Source organism: Odontesthes bonariensis, chromosome 20 (assembly GCF_027942865.1).
Source record: "Odontesthes bonariensis isolate fOdoBon6 chromosome 20, fOdoBon6.hap1, whole genome shotgun sequence".
NCBI classification, from domain to species: Eukaryota; Metazoa; Chordata; class Actinopteri; order Atheriniformes; family Atherinopsidae; genus Odontesthes; species Odontesthes bonariensis.
The window spans coordinates 19,449,365-19,465,940 of NC_134525.1; the positions used below are offsets into that span (position 1 = coordinate 19,449,365).

At 39.9% G+C, this 16,576-nt stretch overlaps 2 protein-coding genes across 2 annotated transcripts; both read right to left on the reverse strand.

Annotated features, from left to right (window-relative positions):
* Window positions 1-2,237: 2,237 nt before the first annotated feature.
* On the reverse strand, window positions 2,238-5,129 carry LOC142370522 (solute carrier family 22 member 13-like). Its single transcript, XM_075453099.1, has 5 exons — window positions 4,755-5,129; window positions 3,470-3,573; window positions 2,900-3,054; window positions 2,484-2,655; window positions 2,238-2,400 (listed from the first exon to the last, which is right to left on the reverse strand). The coding sequence occupies exons 1-5, from the start codon at window positions 5,127-5,129 to the stop codon at window positions 2,238-2,240; spliced, it is 969 nt and encodes a 322-aa protein (XP_075309214.1).
* A 7,107-nt stretch (window positions 5,130-12,236) lies between these two features.
* LOC142369909 (solute carrier family 22 member 13-like) lies at window positions 12,237-16,530 on the reverse strand. Its single transcript, XM_075452322.1, has 9 exons — window positions 15,199-16,530; window positions 14,339-14,442; window positions 13,832-13,986; window positions 13,547-13,718; window positions 13,313-13,433; window positions 13,126-13,220; window positions 12,840-13,054; window positions 12,563-12,671; window positions 12,237-12,435 (listed from the first exon to the last, which is right to left on the reverse strand). The coding sequence occupies exons 1-9, from the start codon at window positions 15,571-15,573 to the stop codon at window positions 12,237-12,239; spliced, it is 1,545 nt and encodes a 514-aa protein (XP_075308437.1). The 5' UTR covers window positions 15,574-16,530.
* Window positions 16,531-16,576: the final 46 nt, after the last annotated feature.

Below are 16,576 nucleotides of genomic sequence, written 5' to 3' on the forward strand. Positions count from 1 at the left end.
ACCCATGGCTGAAAGCGCAGTGCTTTGCAGCTCCATCCTACCACCTATCCTTCCTCCTTATGAGAACCTTTTGGCTTCTTAAATGAAAGACTTGAGAGTGCCACCTGCTCTGCTGTGGAAATGCTCATTCGAGTTGTTTTTCCCTCCTGCCCCTTGTAAGGGGCAGTTATTTAGGTTGAAGGACGTACTGCTGTTTCCACCTTCTATAATTCACCATACTTAGATATATCAGTCAGGGCTTCTTCATCATCTCCCGTTCAAAATGCTGTCGCTACACATCTTACGAGGACAAAAAGGCTTGAACACATCCCCTCTGAGCTGGTCTCCCCGCACTGGCTCCCTGTTACTTTTGGTGAAAAAATGACTATAGAGGCCCTGTACTGTCAAGCAGCTAAATCCAGAGAGCTTGTTAAAATGCAGTTGTGTGATATGTTGTGTTTGTACCATTTTTAGTTGAATACATGATTGGAATTATGCTGCTTCTTGTATTTCCTATTTAACTGTGTCCCAGCTTTATTAAACAGGATTGTAGTATGCAAGTGCAAAATCACATAATCCTGAATAGAAATAGATAGACTGATAGACAATACCTTAAAACTGTTGGATATAATTCTGCTGTATAAACGTAGGCTGTAGAAAAGGAGGCTGTGGCAGCAAATTTCCCCAGCACAGCTATGACTGTCACCACTACAGGAAGATCTGAAAGGTAAAGAATATTCACCATAAACATAAGATTGGCATGTACATTAAAGAACAATGGGGGGGATCATTACACTGTAACTTTAAAAGATTTTTTCAAAACAAAGTTATGCTCAGCATGTTAAAGGTACCTTTGGGAACAGCTAGGACCACCAGACAAGAGGCACCACCAAAGAACAGAAAACAACTTTCACACATTCTCCTCCCGAAGCGTTGACTTAGTGTTAATGTGTTAGATGTCCAACATGTTCCATCTGTCTGATGTGCTGTCCATTTTAACCTGAACAAGTCAAAAAGTAATTGCAGAAAACACTTACAGCTTAATGGGTTAGGGTTAGGGTTGATGTCTTATAAAGTCAATTTAATAGGAACTTGGTCTTGAAATTAGTACAATCCAACCTGAGATGTGCAGCAACTTCAGGCCATCTTACACTGAGTTGTTTATGTAAGAAACACTGACCCAAAATGCAGAAGAAGTGTTTGAAAAACGCAATTACTCTGCTTCCACAGGAATTAGGGGGGGTAAGTAGCAGTAGTTTTTTTTTTTTTTTTTCAGTTTGCTGTTCTGGAGCATTTAGGAGGAAAGAGATCAGCAATGATCTGAGCTGCTGGCCGCCATCAATCTGGTAAGGGTTTTAATGCCACTTATAAACTATTTGTCTGACAGCTGAGTCCATTGTTCTACAGTGAGAAAGATTATTCACAGATTGATAATAATCAAGAAAGTTTCCAATATTCCCAGGAGTGGACGTCCCAGCAAGTTTTCACCGAGGTCAGACCATGCAATGCTCAGCGACACTGCAAAAAACCCAAGAACTACATCTCAGACTTTACAGGCCTCAGGCAGCACTGCTTTGGATCGCAAAGCTGAATGTGAACAAACCCCAAAACGTCTGGAACAATGAGATCAAAGTGGAGATGATTGGTCATAATACACAGCAGCATGTTTGGAGGAAACCAAACAGTATATCGGCACAAACACCTCACACCAGCTGTCAAGCACGGTGGTGGAGGGCTGATGATTTGGGCTTGTTCTGCAGCCACAGGACCTGGACACCTGGCAGTCATTGAGTCCACCATGAAATCTTCTGAGAATGTCTAGAGTCAAATGTGAGGCCATCGGACTGACAGCTAAAACAGGTCATTGACACAGCAGCAAATCTACAACAGAATGTCTGAAAGAGGAAAATAAAATCAAGGTGTTGTAGTGGTAGTAGTTGAAATACTGTGGGGGTGAGAGAGCTGTCTGAAAAACTTTCAGAACATTGTAGAGAATATTTGAATGATATTCCTCCACAACATCTAAGATTGTCAACATCATACTATTATTATTATTACTTCAAGTTATAGCTGCTAAATGGGGTGCTAGAAGTGATTGAGTTTAACTGAATTTTCACACTATGCTTCTGCATTTTGGCTTAGTTTTTGTTAAACAAATAATGATGTCATGAAAATGGTACGAACTGTTGCTCATCTGATGGCTGTATTAACCTAATTTAAGGACCTGTTGAAGACCAGATTTAAAAAAAATCAACAATTTATTCACATCTTTGACGTCGGACTTCATTGTGGACGATCACCTCTTTCAGCAGATCTTCTGGTACTTTCTTTTTGTTTACTCTTGCTGCACACTGGAGCTGTTTCCGTGCCTCTTCCATCCTGCCCTGCGTCATGAGCCAGCGAGCCGACTCTGTGAGAAACCTGTTGAAATACTCCGGAAATGTTTTGGCAAATAGCACGTGGAGAACGCGGCATTATACAGTACATTATGGCGAGCTGCTTACCGGTACATGGTCACCAGGACGATGACAAGAGGACTGAAAAGCACCAGCTGCTGAATCCTCCAGTCTTTAATCAAAAAGGCAATGCCAGACAATAGCATCTGTCCAATGGCAAAGAAACCTATGATGGATATCGTGCAAAGAGCCGACTTCGAAGGATCGGTCCATTCCACTGCTGCATGACAGAACAACATTGGCAATATTAACTTTTTATTTTTCTTACAGTTTGCAATGATGTTTAGTTTTATAGTGACCACGTTAATGTTTTCGTATTTCCCCCCTCTGAAACTGTTTAAATCTTAATAAATACATAAAGTTGAACTGATAACCAAATAACCTGCATTAGCACTGGTAAAAAGAAATGTATGAAAAGCACAAAACATTGACAATAATCACAAAAGATGAAAGCGGTTGCATACCCATGACGGATGCGTTCATAGCGTAGACAATACTGGCACTCCCACTGAGAAATTTGAGAACCATGTAAACATAAATGTTTGGTGAGAAGGCAGGGGTCACACCAAAGAGTAGCTGGAGGAGAAGCGACAGCAGGATTGCAAATCGTCTGCCAAACCTGAAAAGAGGACATGAGGATATAAAATGCACCTAAATCTGCATAAGCAACACTGCATGTATATTTGATCCCAGTGAATTACTAAAAATCCCCAAACATTTCTGGTATTTGCGGTAATTTTACATTGCTTCTCAGGTGTTGCCTTCCCCATAAAATCCTTATTTTATGTCCATTAAATTTCATTCATGGTTAAAGCCTTTAATAAATCCCTGATTGAGATTGACAACACATTTCAGCTCTTCTATAAATCTTTATGATTACAGTGAATGAAAATAACCAAGGTTGGAATTCCCTGAAAACAGTAAGTTTGCAAAGCCAGAGCCAAACACTGAAATACTAGCTGTTGTTAATTTAATGTGAGTAACGGACTAATTCTATCCTATTGGGAAGATGTTACATAAAGATGATGTATTACCTGTCGGAAAGTGCCCCGAACACAAGCGATCCAACCAGGACACCTGCCATGAAGAGGGACTGCGACACCTCATTCAAACCGCTGTGGTCACAAACCAAGTTAAACTGCACAGAGGACAATGGTTAAAAAAAAATTAAAAAAGGAGGGAAGTAGACAGATTAACAAACGGGCAGCAGGCTTTTAGACAAAAAATTACAAATAGGGATTTCAGGATAGAAACGTACAGTGTTCAGTTACACCACAACACCAAATCAGATAAAGCTGTGATGTTTGGGAAATTGCAGAGGTTTGAACAGAGGATCTCCTGTTTGTCAACAAATATATGTGAAAATCACTGAAATATTCAAAAGCAATGCTTCTCATTGAAAGATTTGAATGAATTAGCATATTTCTCCCTTTACGGTGCATATTATGATTAAACTATTAAGATAAAGGGGCAAGCTCAGAAGACTCAGTGAGGGATCTCTGATGCTCCAGACTGCACTGAATCAAGATCCTTCCATCATAAATAGCTGATTTAAGCACATGGGCAAGCGATTAGTGGGAAACATCTGTCAAGCATTACAATAGAGTGTTATATTCACAAATACCACTCAAAACTCGACTGTGCTAAAAAGAAGCCTTATGTCAACCTTGCCCTGAGGAAATGTCAATTTCTTTGGGATTAGAGGCATCAGACAGTGGAAACACGTATTGTGGTCAGACCTTTGGCACTTTGAATTGCCTTATGTACAAATTGGCCCTACAAATAAACTTGCCTTGCCTTACTAGTCAGTACACTAATTGCTCTGAACCAAATAAGAAATGGGCCACCCAGGCTGTTAATAGCAACAAGTGCAAAATGCAGGTTCAGTAAGGGTTTGGAGATTGCACGAGTGCTCATGGCAAAGCTCATTTATGCTTCTGTGATGGCAGCATTAATGCAGACAACTTTCTGCCTTTTGAGGTGAGATCTTTTCCAAGGAGAGATACTTTCTGCCCACGGTAGTAGAGGGTACAAGTACTGAACTGGCCTGTGTGCAGTGCTGACTTGTCCCCAACAAAGAATAATGTCAAATTTTGAAAGAAATAATACAACAACAACGGCACCGTGCTTTTTTTGTACACCTTTGAGATGTGTTTGCAGGAAGAATGAGACAAAACAACATGTAGAATACTTGACATCCTAAATACCAGAGTGTTGTGATAAATAAGAAGAACTTTTATTTATATAGCACCTTTCCTAGATAAAAATCACAAAGTGCTTTACACAGTATAAATAAGTAATAAATTATCTTTTTCTTACATCCGTCACAATGTTGGCAACGCCTGACTCAGCCTCATAGATCCAGCCATCTGTACATCCTGTTGTATCATTTATGCCGTACTCTTCAATGGTTTCCAAATCCAGGTTCACAGGTGTGAACATTTTGCAACTTTCAAACCTTCCATTCACATCCACGGGAATGGTGAGATTCCTTTGTCTCTCTTCTGTCAGATTTGGTCCACGCTCCAAAATCCAGTCAGTGTTACAGTGATGTGGGAAGCTCATGCCTGTAAATACCTGGCTCATCACATCAAAAGCTGGAAAAATGTTGGACATACATAATGAAAGAAGAAGGCATTTCTGAAACAAACCAAACTCTCCAATTTCTTTCAGGATCTGTCCAAAGTTGTTCATTTTGATATGTGGCTTGACTTGCGGAGGCAATTCATAAAGGTAGTGTGAGAGAGATCACTATAAATTATCTGGATAATTAATATTTAACCAAGCCCAATTAAGTTGGTCACTATATTTCCCTTCCTCTTTGAAATGGAAACAACAGTTGTAACCCTTATAGTACTGTCAATAAAATATCTGATAGCTCAGTTAAATAAAATGAGAAGTGACAGATAACAGCAGTAACTTCACTATAAACACAAAATAGTTTTTGAAAAAGTTCCAGCACAGAATTAGATTAATGAATTGGGAAGAAAAGAGGAATATTCACACATATGATGACATAACATTAAAAACATAGTTGGTACAGTCAAACCAATTCATGTCAACAAAGCTATATCTATATAGCACCTGTAAAGCAGTCGTGCAGCCCAAAGTGCTTTACAGCGCAAAGGATATAAAACAATATACAAAGAGATCAACACGCACAAAAAAAATTTGCAAATGAAATTATAACATTAAAAGCAAAACGTCAAAATCAAACAAACAATAATTTGAATAAATTAAAACATCTGACACAAAAAGAAAGCTTCTTTTTTGGGGGGGGGCATGGAGACTAAGAATCTTTTTTTTTTTTTTTTTTTATGGCATGGTAAAGGTGTGAAGCCCTTTTCACCCTAACCTGCCAAGAGACAGAAAATTAGGTGAATTAGAGCAGCTTTATCAGGAATTAAGCTGCAGAAGCATTTACTTACTCTGGACTATTTTCAAAAAAAGAAAATAGACCTGATCTAGTAAATGGTAAATGGACACAATCACACGGCAGTAGCTGTAAGGAGCTTAGAAATCAGGAGCACCTGAGGCATTTGTATATTTTCCACTTTGAGATCAGTAGGGGAGGTGGGATCGAACCACCAACTCTGCATATAGTAGACATGCATCACTCTTTTGTGAAATAGCTGCAGACTCTGATGTACCCTAGAAAATTAACGTATAGATAAAAAACAAGATGCTTTATTAACAAACATGGAGCAACATGGGCCACCTCTTGAAAAAGGGATTTTAGATGCTCCTTTGTGCTTACCGCCTGAAAGGCTAACTCTGTATATGTCAGTGAATGTGTAACCTTATATAATTAGCTGACTGTGTGTGTAGCACAGCTCAAAACGTCTTCTTATGTAACCTTGTAATATTATTAATTAATGTCAAACACTTCCCTTTAATATGTAATACTTTTAAGAGTCAGTGTAGCGTGTTTACATCTAAGCTATCAGTCGGTAATGTCATTCATTTATGACCATCAACTTGTAAACACACAAATTACTCCACGACACACCCACATTGTGTAAATCATTTAACAACAAAGTGAAAACATGGTTTTAAGGTTAGATTTAGATAACAGCTAAGGTTCGAGTAAGGGGTGGGGTGATGAGCTCATGGGCATGTGTCCTGTGGTGAAGTTGTGGGTGTGTCATGCAATAAAATTATAGTGTTGTGTAAGCATAGCAACATCCAAACACATTGCATAGATATGGATGAATTTATTTGCCACCCTAAAACATGACAACCCAGGGCTCAGACCAGGATGCAGAGTTGTAGTCTTACACACTTCTCTGCAGCTTCCCACCTGCTGCTACCCACCCAATCGATTAACACAAAAGGAGCAAATCCTCTTGTGCAAAAAGAAATTATTAAAACAAAAACTTTAACTGAACAAAAACATCAAACTATTAAATGTGGTTTGCTGAATATCAGATCTCTCCTTTCGAAGTCTCTGTTAGTGAATGAGTTGATTTGTGATCATCATATTGATATATTTTGTCTTACAGAAACCTGGCTGCAGCAGGAGGATCATGTTAGCATTAATGAAGCAACTCCCTCTGACTGTTTAAATGTTCACGTTCCTCGAACCACAGGCAGAGGAGGAGGAGTGGCAGCTATCTTCAGATCAGGGTTACTCATCAGTCCCAGACCCAAGATTAGTTTGAGCTCTTTTGAATATCTGATTCTCAGTTTTTCCCACGCAAAGTGGAAATCACAGAAACCTCTTGTGTTTGTTGTTGTGTATCGTCCACCTGGCCCTTATTCTGAGTTTCTGTCTGAATTCTCAGAGTTTTTATCCCAGTTAGTGCTGAGTACAGATAAAGTCATTGTAGTGGGTGACTTTAATATTCATGTAGATGTTGAAAATGACTGCCTGAATATGAACTTTAATTCTATATTAGACTCTATTGGATTTTCTCAGAGTGTTCACGGACCGACTCACTGCCTTAATCACACCCTTGATCTTGTTCTGACTTATGGCATTGAGAGTGAACAGTTAACAGTGTTCCCTCATAACCCTGTCTTATCTGACCATTTTCTGATAACCTTTGAGTTTACATTACTTGACTATACAGTTTCTGAGAAGAAATTTACATATAGAAGGTGTCTATCAGAGGATGCTGTAACCAGATTTAAAGAATTAATTCCATCATCCTTTTCTTCACTGCCATGTGCAGATATGACAGAGGACGACTACATAAACTTTACTCCAGCAGCACTTGACTCTCTTGTTGACAGCACTATAGTTTCAATGCGTACAGCACTGGACAATGTTGCCCCTCTGAAAAGGAAGGTAATCAGTCAGAAGAGGTTGGCTCCTTGGTATAATTCACAGCTGCGTGCTTTAAAGCAGACTGCAAGAAAGCTGGAGAGACAGTGGCGTTCCTCTAATTTAGAAGAGTCTCAGTTAGTCTGGAAAGATAGTTTAACAATGTATAAGAAAGCCCTTCGTAAAGCTAGAACTGCTTATTATTCATCATTGATAGAAGAGAATAAGAACAATCCCAGGTTTCTTTTCAGCACTGTAGCCAGTCTGACTAAGAGTCCGAGCTCTGCTGAGCCAGTTATTCCTTTAACTCTCAGCAGTGATGATTTCATGAGCTTCTTTATTAATAAAATTGTTTCTATCAGAGAGAAGATTGATGGAGTCCTTCCCACTATTATTAGTGATGTATCATCAAGTACAGCAGCTTTAGAAGTATCTTTAGAACCTGATTTGTATTTAGACGGCTTCTGCCCAGTTGATCTCTCTGAACTAACAACAGCAATAGTCTCTTCTAAACCATCAACTTGTGTTTTAGACCCAATCCCAACCAGACTGTTCAAGGAGGTTTTCCCATTAATTGACACTTCCATATTGGATTTGATCAATCTGTCTTTGTTGACAGGATATGTACCTCAGACTTTTAAGGTTGCTGTAATTAAACCTTTACTTAAAAAACCTACTCTTGATTCAGAAGTGTTGGCTCATTATAGACCTATATCCAATCTCCCTTTTATGTCTAAAGTTCTTGAAAAAATAGTTGCAGCTCAGCTTTGTGATCATTTACACAGAAATAATTTGTTTGAAGAGTTTCAGTCAGGATTCAGAGTGCATCATAGCACAGAAACAGCACTGCTGAAAGTTACCAATGATCTCCTCTTAGCCTCTGATAGCGGACTTGTGTCTGTGCTTGTCCTGTTGGATCTCAGTGCTGCATTTGATACGGTCGATCACAGTATCTTATTACACAGACTTGAACATGTTATTGGGATTAAAGGAACTGCATTAGGCTGGTTTAAATCATATTTATCTGATAGATTTCAGTTTGTTCTTGTAAATGAAGAATCTTCCTCACACACCAGAGTAAGTCATGGAGTTCCCCAGGGTTCTGTGCTTGGACCGATTCTTTTTACTTTATACATGCTTCCATTAGGTAACATTATTAGACAGCATGGTATAAATTTCCATTGCTATGCTGATGATACTCAGCTGTACTTATCTATAAAACCAGATGAAACCAATAGGTTGGTCAGACTACAAGCATGTCTTAAAGACATAAAGACCTGGATGACTCAGAACTGTCTGCTGCTAAATTCAGACAAAACTGAAGTCGTTATCTTTGGACCTGAGCGTTTCAGGGAGAAATTGTCTAGCTATATAGTTACTCTAGATGGTATTTCCTTGGCTTCTAGTTCTACAGTGAGGAACCTTGGAGTTATTTTTGACCAGAACTTATCATTTGACTCGCATATAAAACAGGTTTCTAGGACTGCCTTCTTTCACCTTCGTAATATTGTTAAAATCAGGAACATCTTGTCTCAGAGTGATGCAGAAAAACTAATTCATACATTTGTTACTTCAAGATTGGACTACTGTAATTCTTTATTATTGGGCTGTCCTACATATTCTCTGAAAAGCCTTCAGTTGATCCAAAATGCTGCAGCCAGAGTTCTGATGAGAACTAACAGGAGAGATCATATTTCTCCAGTTTTAGCTTCTCTTCATTGGCTCCCTGTTAAATTCAGAATAGAATTTAAGATTCTTCTCCTTACATATAAAACTCTTAATGACCGAGCTCCATCATATCTTAAAGATCTCATTGTAAGATATTTTCCTAACAGAGCACTTCGTTCCCAAACTGCAGGTTTACTTGAGGTTCCCAGAGTTTCTAAAAGTAGAATGGGAGGCAGAGCCTTCAGTTATCAGGCCCCTCAATTGTGGAATAAGCTGCCAGTAAATGTCCGGGAAGCAGACACCCTTTCCACTTTTAAGACCAGGCTTAAAACTTTCCTTTTTTATAAAGCTTATAGTTAGGTCTGTTGAATCTGCTAGTGTGTCTGCTAGTGTGTCTTGTTCTGCCTCCACCTCTGGCACCCTCTATACTTTCATTACCCCCTACCCGAACCAGGGTTTGAATCCCATTCCCGCTTCTCTTACCTCTTTTATTTCTCCCCCTACCCGAACCAGGGTTTGCATCCCCACCCCGCTGTGACTGGTGTGCAGTTGGTGAGAGGCTGAGGTAGCTTGTGGCTGTAAAAAGATGGTTGTTGTGGTGTGAGGAGCAGATCTATATAGGGAGTATAGGGAATTACTCACTGAGTCTGGTCCTTTACTTTATTTTATTATTTATTTTTTCGTTAGCACAAGTTTCTTGTGTTTACCTTGAATAGGGATGGCTCATGTGATCCTGAAACATCCCATAGTTAAGCTGCTATAGGCCTAGACTGCTGGGGGGCCTCATCTGACACACCTTTCCTCACTTTACTCTCTTTATGTATATGTGATATTATTGTGGTCATTAACTCGTGTTTCCCTGTTCCAACAGATATCCTTTGAATGGTGTTACAGTGCCGCCGTCGCGGTGGCCCCCTGCCCCCCTCCCCATCCCCCCCTGCCCCCCTCCCCACCCCCCCCCCCCCTTCCCCCCCCCCCCCTTTTTCTGTCTTCTCAAACCCCAGCTGGTCGAGGCGGATGGCCACCCTTCCTGAGTCTGGTTCTGCCAGAGGTTTCTTCCTGTTAAAAGGGAGTCGTTTCTCTCCACAGTCGCCTCAGGCACGCCGCTCAGGCCGGGAGATTGGACCGAAAAACAAAAAGTTTTCAGTGCAATCTGTTGGTTTTCTTAGCTAGGAAATTGTTTTTGAATTGGCTCTATATGAACGAATTGGATTATTTTATGAATTATGATTATTATTAATTAATTGAATTCCAATTGGCTTGAATTGGACTTACTATCTAAGTGCCTTGAGATGACATTTGTTGTATTTGGCGCTATATAAATAAAAATGAATTGAATTGAATAGATGGTGTGTTTGGATGTTGCTATGGATGAATACTGTATTTCCTCAATTTAAAGCCGGGATTTAAATAAAAGCCATGCCTCTGATAGTGGCCAGGGTCGGGCCAGGAGGGAGTTTTAATTACGTTTTTTGTATTGGATTACGGTAAGCTTTGTTTCCAGATCAGTCTAGAAAGCAGTTGCATACAGTATGGATGAACGTATTTTACGAAAAAGACCATGCAAGGAAAATTTCATAGGATGTAGGAAGTGTTAAGTGTGTAGCCACAGCTTGTCAAGGTTAGACTTTGTTTGCCTGTTTGCGACTTTTTGTATTCAACTTTCTGGCAGTCTCTCCTCACAGGTTCTTGAGGAGAAAAACTAGCAGTGACAATGACAATTTGAAATACCACCAAGCTGTCCAAGTAAATAAAAGCCTCAGCCTACATATCTTTTAATTATCTTTTAATTAATCTAGACTGTTGCTTTTTTTTTAAATTCATTTAAATTATTTTATTTGTTTCTCTTTATATTCTTTTAATGTTTCTTCCACTCCCTGCTGCAATGCTTTTATTTTATGTAAAGCACTTTGAATTGTTTTGTACATGAAATGTGCTATACAAATAAATTTGATTTGATTTGATACATGTGAGGAAATACGACAGACACTCTTCTATTAGAAGCCTCTGCTGTGTGTAATTTAAATAGATTTTTGGGGGATTTACAGTAGAAAATCTACAGATTGGTGAGGTGAAATGGAAAAAAAAAAAAAATCAAATCTTGGAAAAATCCCAAAGAGCACCATTGCATCCACCTGCCTGGAGTGGGCTTTTCCACCAAAACTCACAGAGCAAGCAAGGAGGGCATCGATCAGAGACAACGAGGAGACCAAAGATAACCCTGAAGGGGCTGGGAAGCTCCACATAGGAGATTGGTATATCTGTTCATAGACCACTGTAATCTGTGCACTCCACAGAGATGGGCTCTGGGAGTGGGACCTGACTTTGGTCAGGCTGTCAGATGCATGTTTATCAAGAGAAGCAAAAACAAACACAGAGATTTCTGGATTTATTACTGAAATAACACTGACATTTCATACAAACAGATGGACTGCCATGTATACAGGGGAAAAGATTCACATAATATCCATAAATTAGAATAAAGGAGATTATTTTAACTGTTTACAGCAAATTTACAGTACATACAAAACTTAAATGTATACAAATCCCAGTTATTAGTTTACAACTTTTAAGGGAGTGACTAAAAAAAAAAGATTGTAACAAGAAAAAAGAAAATGTGACACATGATTGCATCCGACTGCAATCAAACAAATGATGTGACGAGGAGAGGAAGCCCCCTTTTTAAACAAGCAATGAGCCAAAAATCACATTTTTGTGCTTTTTTCCTTCCTGCCTTCCTGAGCGAAGAGCGTCCTCTCAGAAGTTTCATCTGTAGGTTTTCTGAAACGGCAAAACCCGTCAATTATTGATTCAATTTAATTTGATATCCATGAGATAATGTCTCTGCTGTGAAATGATTTGGAAACTCACTGAATTTCAGCATGGTCCTGAAGTTCGGCATTGCGAGTTTCAGGCAGCAGTACACAGAGACCCCCAGCAACAATGGGGATAGTGCCATAGATCAGCATGGGAATGGTGTAATGATAGACATCCAGGAGCCGGATCAGAGGCGCGAGGATGCCCGCCACACGAGCACACATGGAGTTCAGACCTACACCGTTCTGCCTGCCGGGACAGGAGGTGAAGTTATCATCAGTCCTACTTCATTGATTATGAGAAAAGAGGCCATCTTCTCCCAATACATCTATATAAGCATATCCTAAAGGTTAGCTTTAGGTCACTAGTGTCTTACCTTAAAACTGTGGGGTATAATTCTGCAGTATAAACATAGACTGTTGCAAAACTGGCAGTGGCAGCAAATTTACCCAGCACAGCTATGACCGTTACCACGACTGGAAGATCTGATGGATGAATAATAACACAATACTTAGTCAAACAGACAAAAGTGGAGAATGCCTAAAAGCATTGAGAGAAAAATATAAAGAATAAACATAAATTTTTGGTCGACTTTCCTTCCTAATCGATAACAAACAGTGAAAATAAAAATAAAAAAAGTTTTAAAAAATCACCTCTTGGTACAGCTAGAATCCCAAGACAAGCTATGCCACCAAACAGAAGCACCCCTCCTTGACAAAGTCTTCTTCCAAAGCGCTGCAGGAGAGGCAAAATGCCCAGCCGTGCGGGAAATTCTACTATCCCGAAGATGAACTGCGTGAGATAAATGTCCAGACCAAAATTGCCAACATTGAGGCTCAGTCCATAGTACATCAGACTGGTTGCAAACCTGGAAAGTGTGATATATATCTTCAGTGAAACCCTTAAAACAATATGAAGTGAAATGAAATAAAAACTCACCAGGCGCAGCTCATTATGAGAGCACGTTTTCTCAGATATGGCAATCTGAAGATGTCCAACATGGTTCCTTTTTTGGTTGTACCCTCAGCCTCCAGCTACATCATTTAGGTGTGATTAGTGAGTGGGAGGGCTTTACTGTGTCTGATTTTGGTTTGAAGCGAGTGTGTGTGTGTGTGATGCAGCTCACTTTTTCTAGCAGTTCTTCTGGTACGTTTCTCTTGTTCACTTCAGCTGCTCTCCGGATTGCTTTTATGGCTTCCTCCTTCCTACCCTGAGTGATGAGCCAGCGAGCTGACTCTGGAAGAATCCTAGTTGACAGATAACCCTAGAATCACAAACTGTAATGCACAGGTCATATTACTTTTTTCTGTTTCTATGATTTTGGTTATAAGCATCTAGTTTGGCCAGAGTGGCTGCTGACCAGTAGAAGATTCCCAGGACAAGGACAAGAGGGCTGAAGAGCACCAGCTGCAGGATCCTCCAATTCCGGATCAAATATGCAATACCAGACAATATCATCAGCCCAAGTGGATAAAAAGCATGGCAGATAATGGTGCAGAGAGCAAACTTTGAAGATTCACTCCATTCTCCGCCTTCAAAGCAAAATGACAGACAAAATCATGCCTATGAATGCTTATGCCTATTGAAATCAAGTGCATTCAGTCCTGACATCTGTTGAAATTTCAGCTGCAAACACGGTACCTACCTATGACGAATGCATTGGCAATGATGCCAGAAATTGAGATGCCACAAAAAAATTTGAGAACGATGTAAACATAGATATTGGGGGAGAAACCACAGCTCACACCAAACACCAGCAGCAGAAGGAGTGAAATCAGGACCACGAAGCGTCGGCCAAACCTGGGGCAAAGAAAAGGCACAACTGTGACACTGATCACCTTGAAATGCACACTTGAATTAAACCATGACTTTTCTCAGCTTTTTGTACGTAACGTAGAGTCACTTCTGTTCATTTTTCTTTCAAGGGTCAACGCAGCGTCTTTTGAATGCAGAACTCACTCGGACCATTAAAGTCAAATTCAAGTCACATTGCCGACATGCAGTCGTAAGCAGCTGTTACAGGACAAGAACTGCACAGAAATGTTAATAGAAAAACCATGCACACTATTCTATATACACTAAATCTACTTGTCACACATTAAATCAGTCTGGACAGGACAGTGCTCAGCTACACTGAGTTGCTGATCCGTACCTGTCAGCCACCTGCCCCAACACAAACGCTCCGACCAAAAGCCCGGCCATGTAGATGGACTGTGACGCTTCAATCAAACTACTCCTTTCACACACCATATTGAACTGTCAACAGGAAGGAGGACAAGCAGAGAAATGCAGAAAAAAGATGGAGTTTAATTAATTATGTGAGAACTGTAGGCAGTTACAATTATTGGGTCAACTGTAAACCATGCCAAAAGGGGACTTGTTTAGCAGATTTCATGTTATTGTTTAAACTAAAATTGAATCATTTTTTTTCTGAGTTTTGTAAACTCCGTATAGCTGCCACATTTCCTATCACCAATCCAGGTGTGTGTTTGGATTTTCATGGGCTTTCGAAAAGCTGGGTTTTTAGTTTCCAGTTGAAATCTCATCCATGAGAAGAATAAAAAGTAAATAGATAATGAGTTATGGTGATATCGTCAAACTGGCTTCTTTGCATTGGCCCTTCGATTATACATGCTTGACTCGCTAATCGTAGCCCCACTGTACTTTGGGGGGGGTGGGGGTTCTCCTACTCTTGCACTCTGAGTTATCAAGCACACTGTTACAACAGTGCTAGATTAAAAAAAACTGACATGTTACCATTACAGCTCCTTAGTGACTTAATCACATGCCTTTCAGTTGACCGGTAGTGTAAAGTCAGCACTGAGTTAGTGTCAGTCAGTCATTGAGTGACAAATATGAGAGCCAAAAGCTGATGCTGCAGTGGGTCCCTAGGCTGCGATAGAGGCAGAGGGAGCATTCCTAAAAACACCACATAATGTACATGTTTGGGTTCTTTTCAAGTCATTCAAGGCATTTTTCCAAAATTGCTTAGAACAAACAAGTATCTCTTACCTCAGTCACGATGCTTGAGGCACCTTTAGGGGCCTCAAAATCTGATCCATTTATGCATCCTGAAGTGGCGTTAATTCCATACTTTTCAATGGTTTCCAGACTCAAATTAACAGGCGTAAACATTGTACAGCTTTCAAACCTTCCGTTGCTGTTCACTGGGATGGTGAGGTTTATTTTTCTCTCATCTGTAAGGTTGGGTCCATGCTCCAAGATCCAGTCAGTGTTACATTGGTGTGGGAAGTTCATGCCCGTAAACACCTGGCCGATCACATCGAAAGCTACAAATATGCTGGGGATGCATAATGCAGCCACCAAGCGCTTCTGAAACAAGCCAAACTCCCCGATCTCCTTGAGGATCTGCTCAAAGTTGCTCATATTCCCGGCTGAATGTCCTCAAAGTGTAACATGGAACAGACGGTTGCCGGTGTGAGCAAATCTCAGCCACTAACTGTCAGTGTCAGCAGGAGTCTCATCCTCCAAGTTAATGTTTAAACTGATGATCTCTGTCCTTTATGTCAAAATACTGACAAACAACAGAGGCATAATGTCAGATGTGACCCATCAGGTGTCATTCATTGTATCAACATGACAATAGGCTTTTGGAATCGGATTAAATCAAATGAAAACAGTTCTACTTGAGCCGTACTTTTGACAACATAATGATCCGAAGGATTTCCTCTTACTGCCCTGCAACTTTTGGGAGGAAACAATATCCTGTAGTGACATGACACAGTAGATCAGATATTTTCATGTGTGTAGTAGCACTTTTATTTTGTGAATTTCCCCACTGTGGGAATAATAAAGGTTTATCTTACTTTTATTCTTCAGGAGTTTTTCTTGCAAACCAAACATGGCCCTCTCTTTGAATTTAATATAAAAGTAAAGTATGACATGCATGATTGTTTCTGGAGTCCACCTGGAAGTGTGACTTTCATGCAGCTTGGTGTACAAATCTGAGCCTGATCTGAACCACGTTTCCCTTTTTACACTGGTCACCGATAACCTTTTACTCTTTATGGTTTGGTTAAGGGCATTGACCACAGGGTCTACAGAAAAGGTATACTGGAAACAGTATGTCACGTGTTTCCAAAGTGAGTTTAATCAGTGCAAGGGACCAAAGTCAGGATATTTCTTCCTGCTAATTCATGGAAGTAATCTGTGAATGTACAAACCATGAATGTGAGATCGCCGAGTCAGCTTTTGCTTTTTTAGTGGACAAACTAGACACGAGGACCAGTAAAAGTGACTGTAAAACTACAGCTGATTAATGCTTATAGATAGCGAGGACAATAAACCTGAAGGGACTGAGAGCAAAGGAAGACAAATAAAGTCTGAAACAACTTATGCTGTACAAAAGTAATGCAAAAAAAAAAGTCAT

Coding starts and splice junctions, on each gene's coding strand:
- LOC142370522 (XM_075453099.1), bottom strand. CDS start 5,129: ATGAACAACTTTGGACAGATCCTGAAAGAAATTGGAGAGTTTGGTTTG. Junction 3,055..3,469: donor TTCGGGGCACTTTCCGACAG/GTAATACATCAT, acceptor TCCTCTTTTCAG/GTTTGGCAGACGATTTGCAA. Junction 2,656..2,899: donor TATGAACGCATCCGTCATGG/GTATGCAACCGC, acceptor TCTGTCATGCAG/CAGTGGAATGGACCGATCCT.
- LOC142369909 (XM_075452322.1), bottom strand. CDS start 15,573: ATGAGCAACTTTGAGCAGATCCTCAAGGAGATCGGGGAGTTTGGCTTG. Junction 14,443..15,198: donor CCTCAAGCATCGTGACTGAG/GTAAGAGATACT, acceptor TCCTGTTGACAG/TTCAATATGGTGTGTGAAAG. Junction 13,719..13,831: donor TGCCAATGCATTCGTCATAG/GTAGGTACCGTG, acceptor TTTGCTTTGAAG/GCGGAGAATGGAGTGAATCT.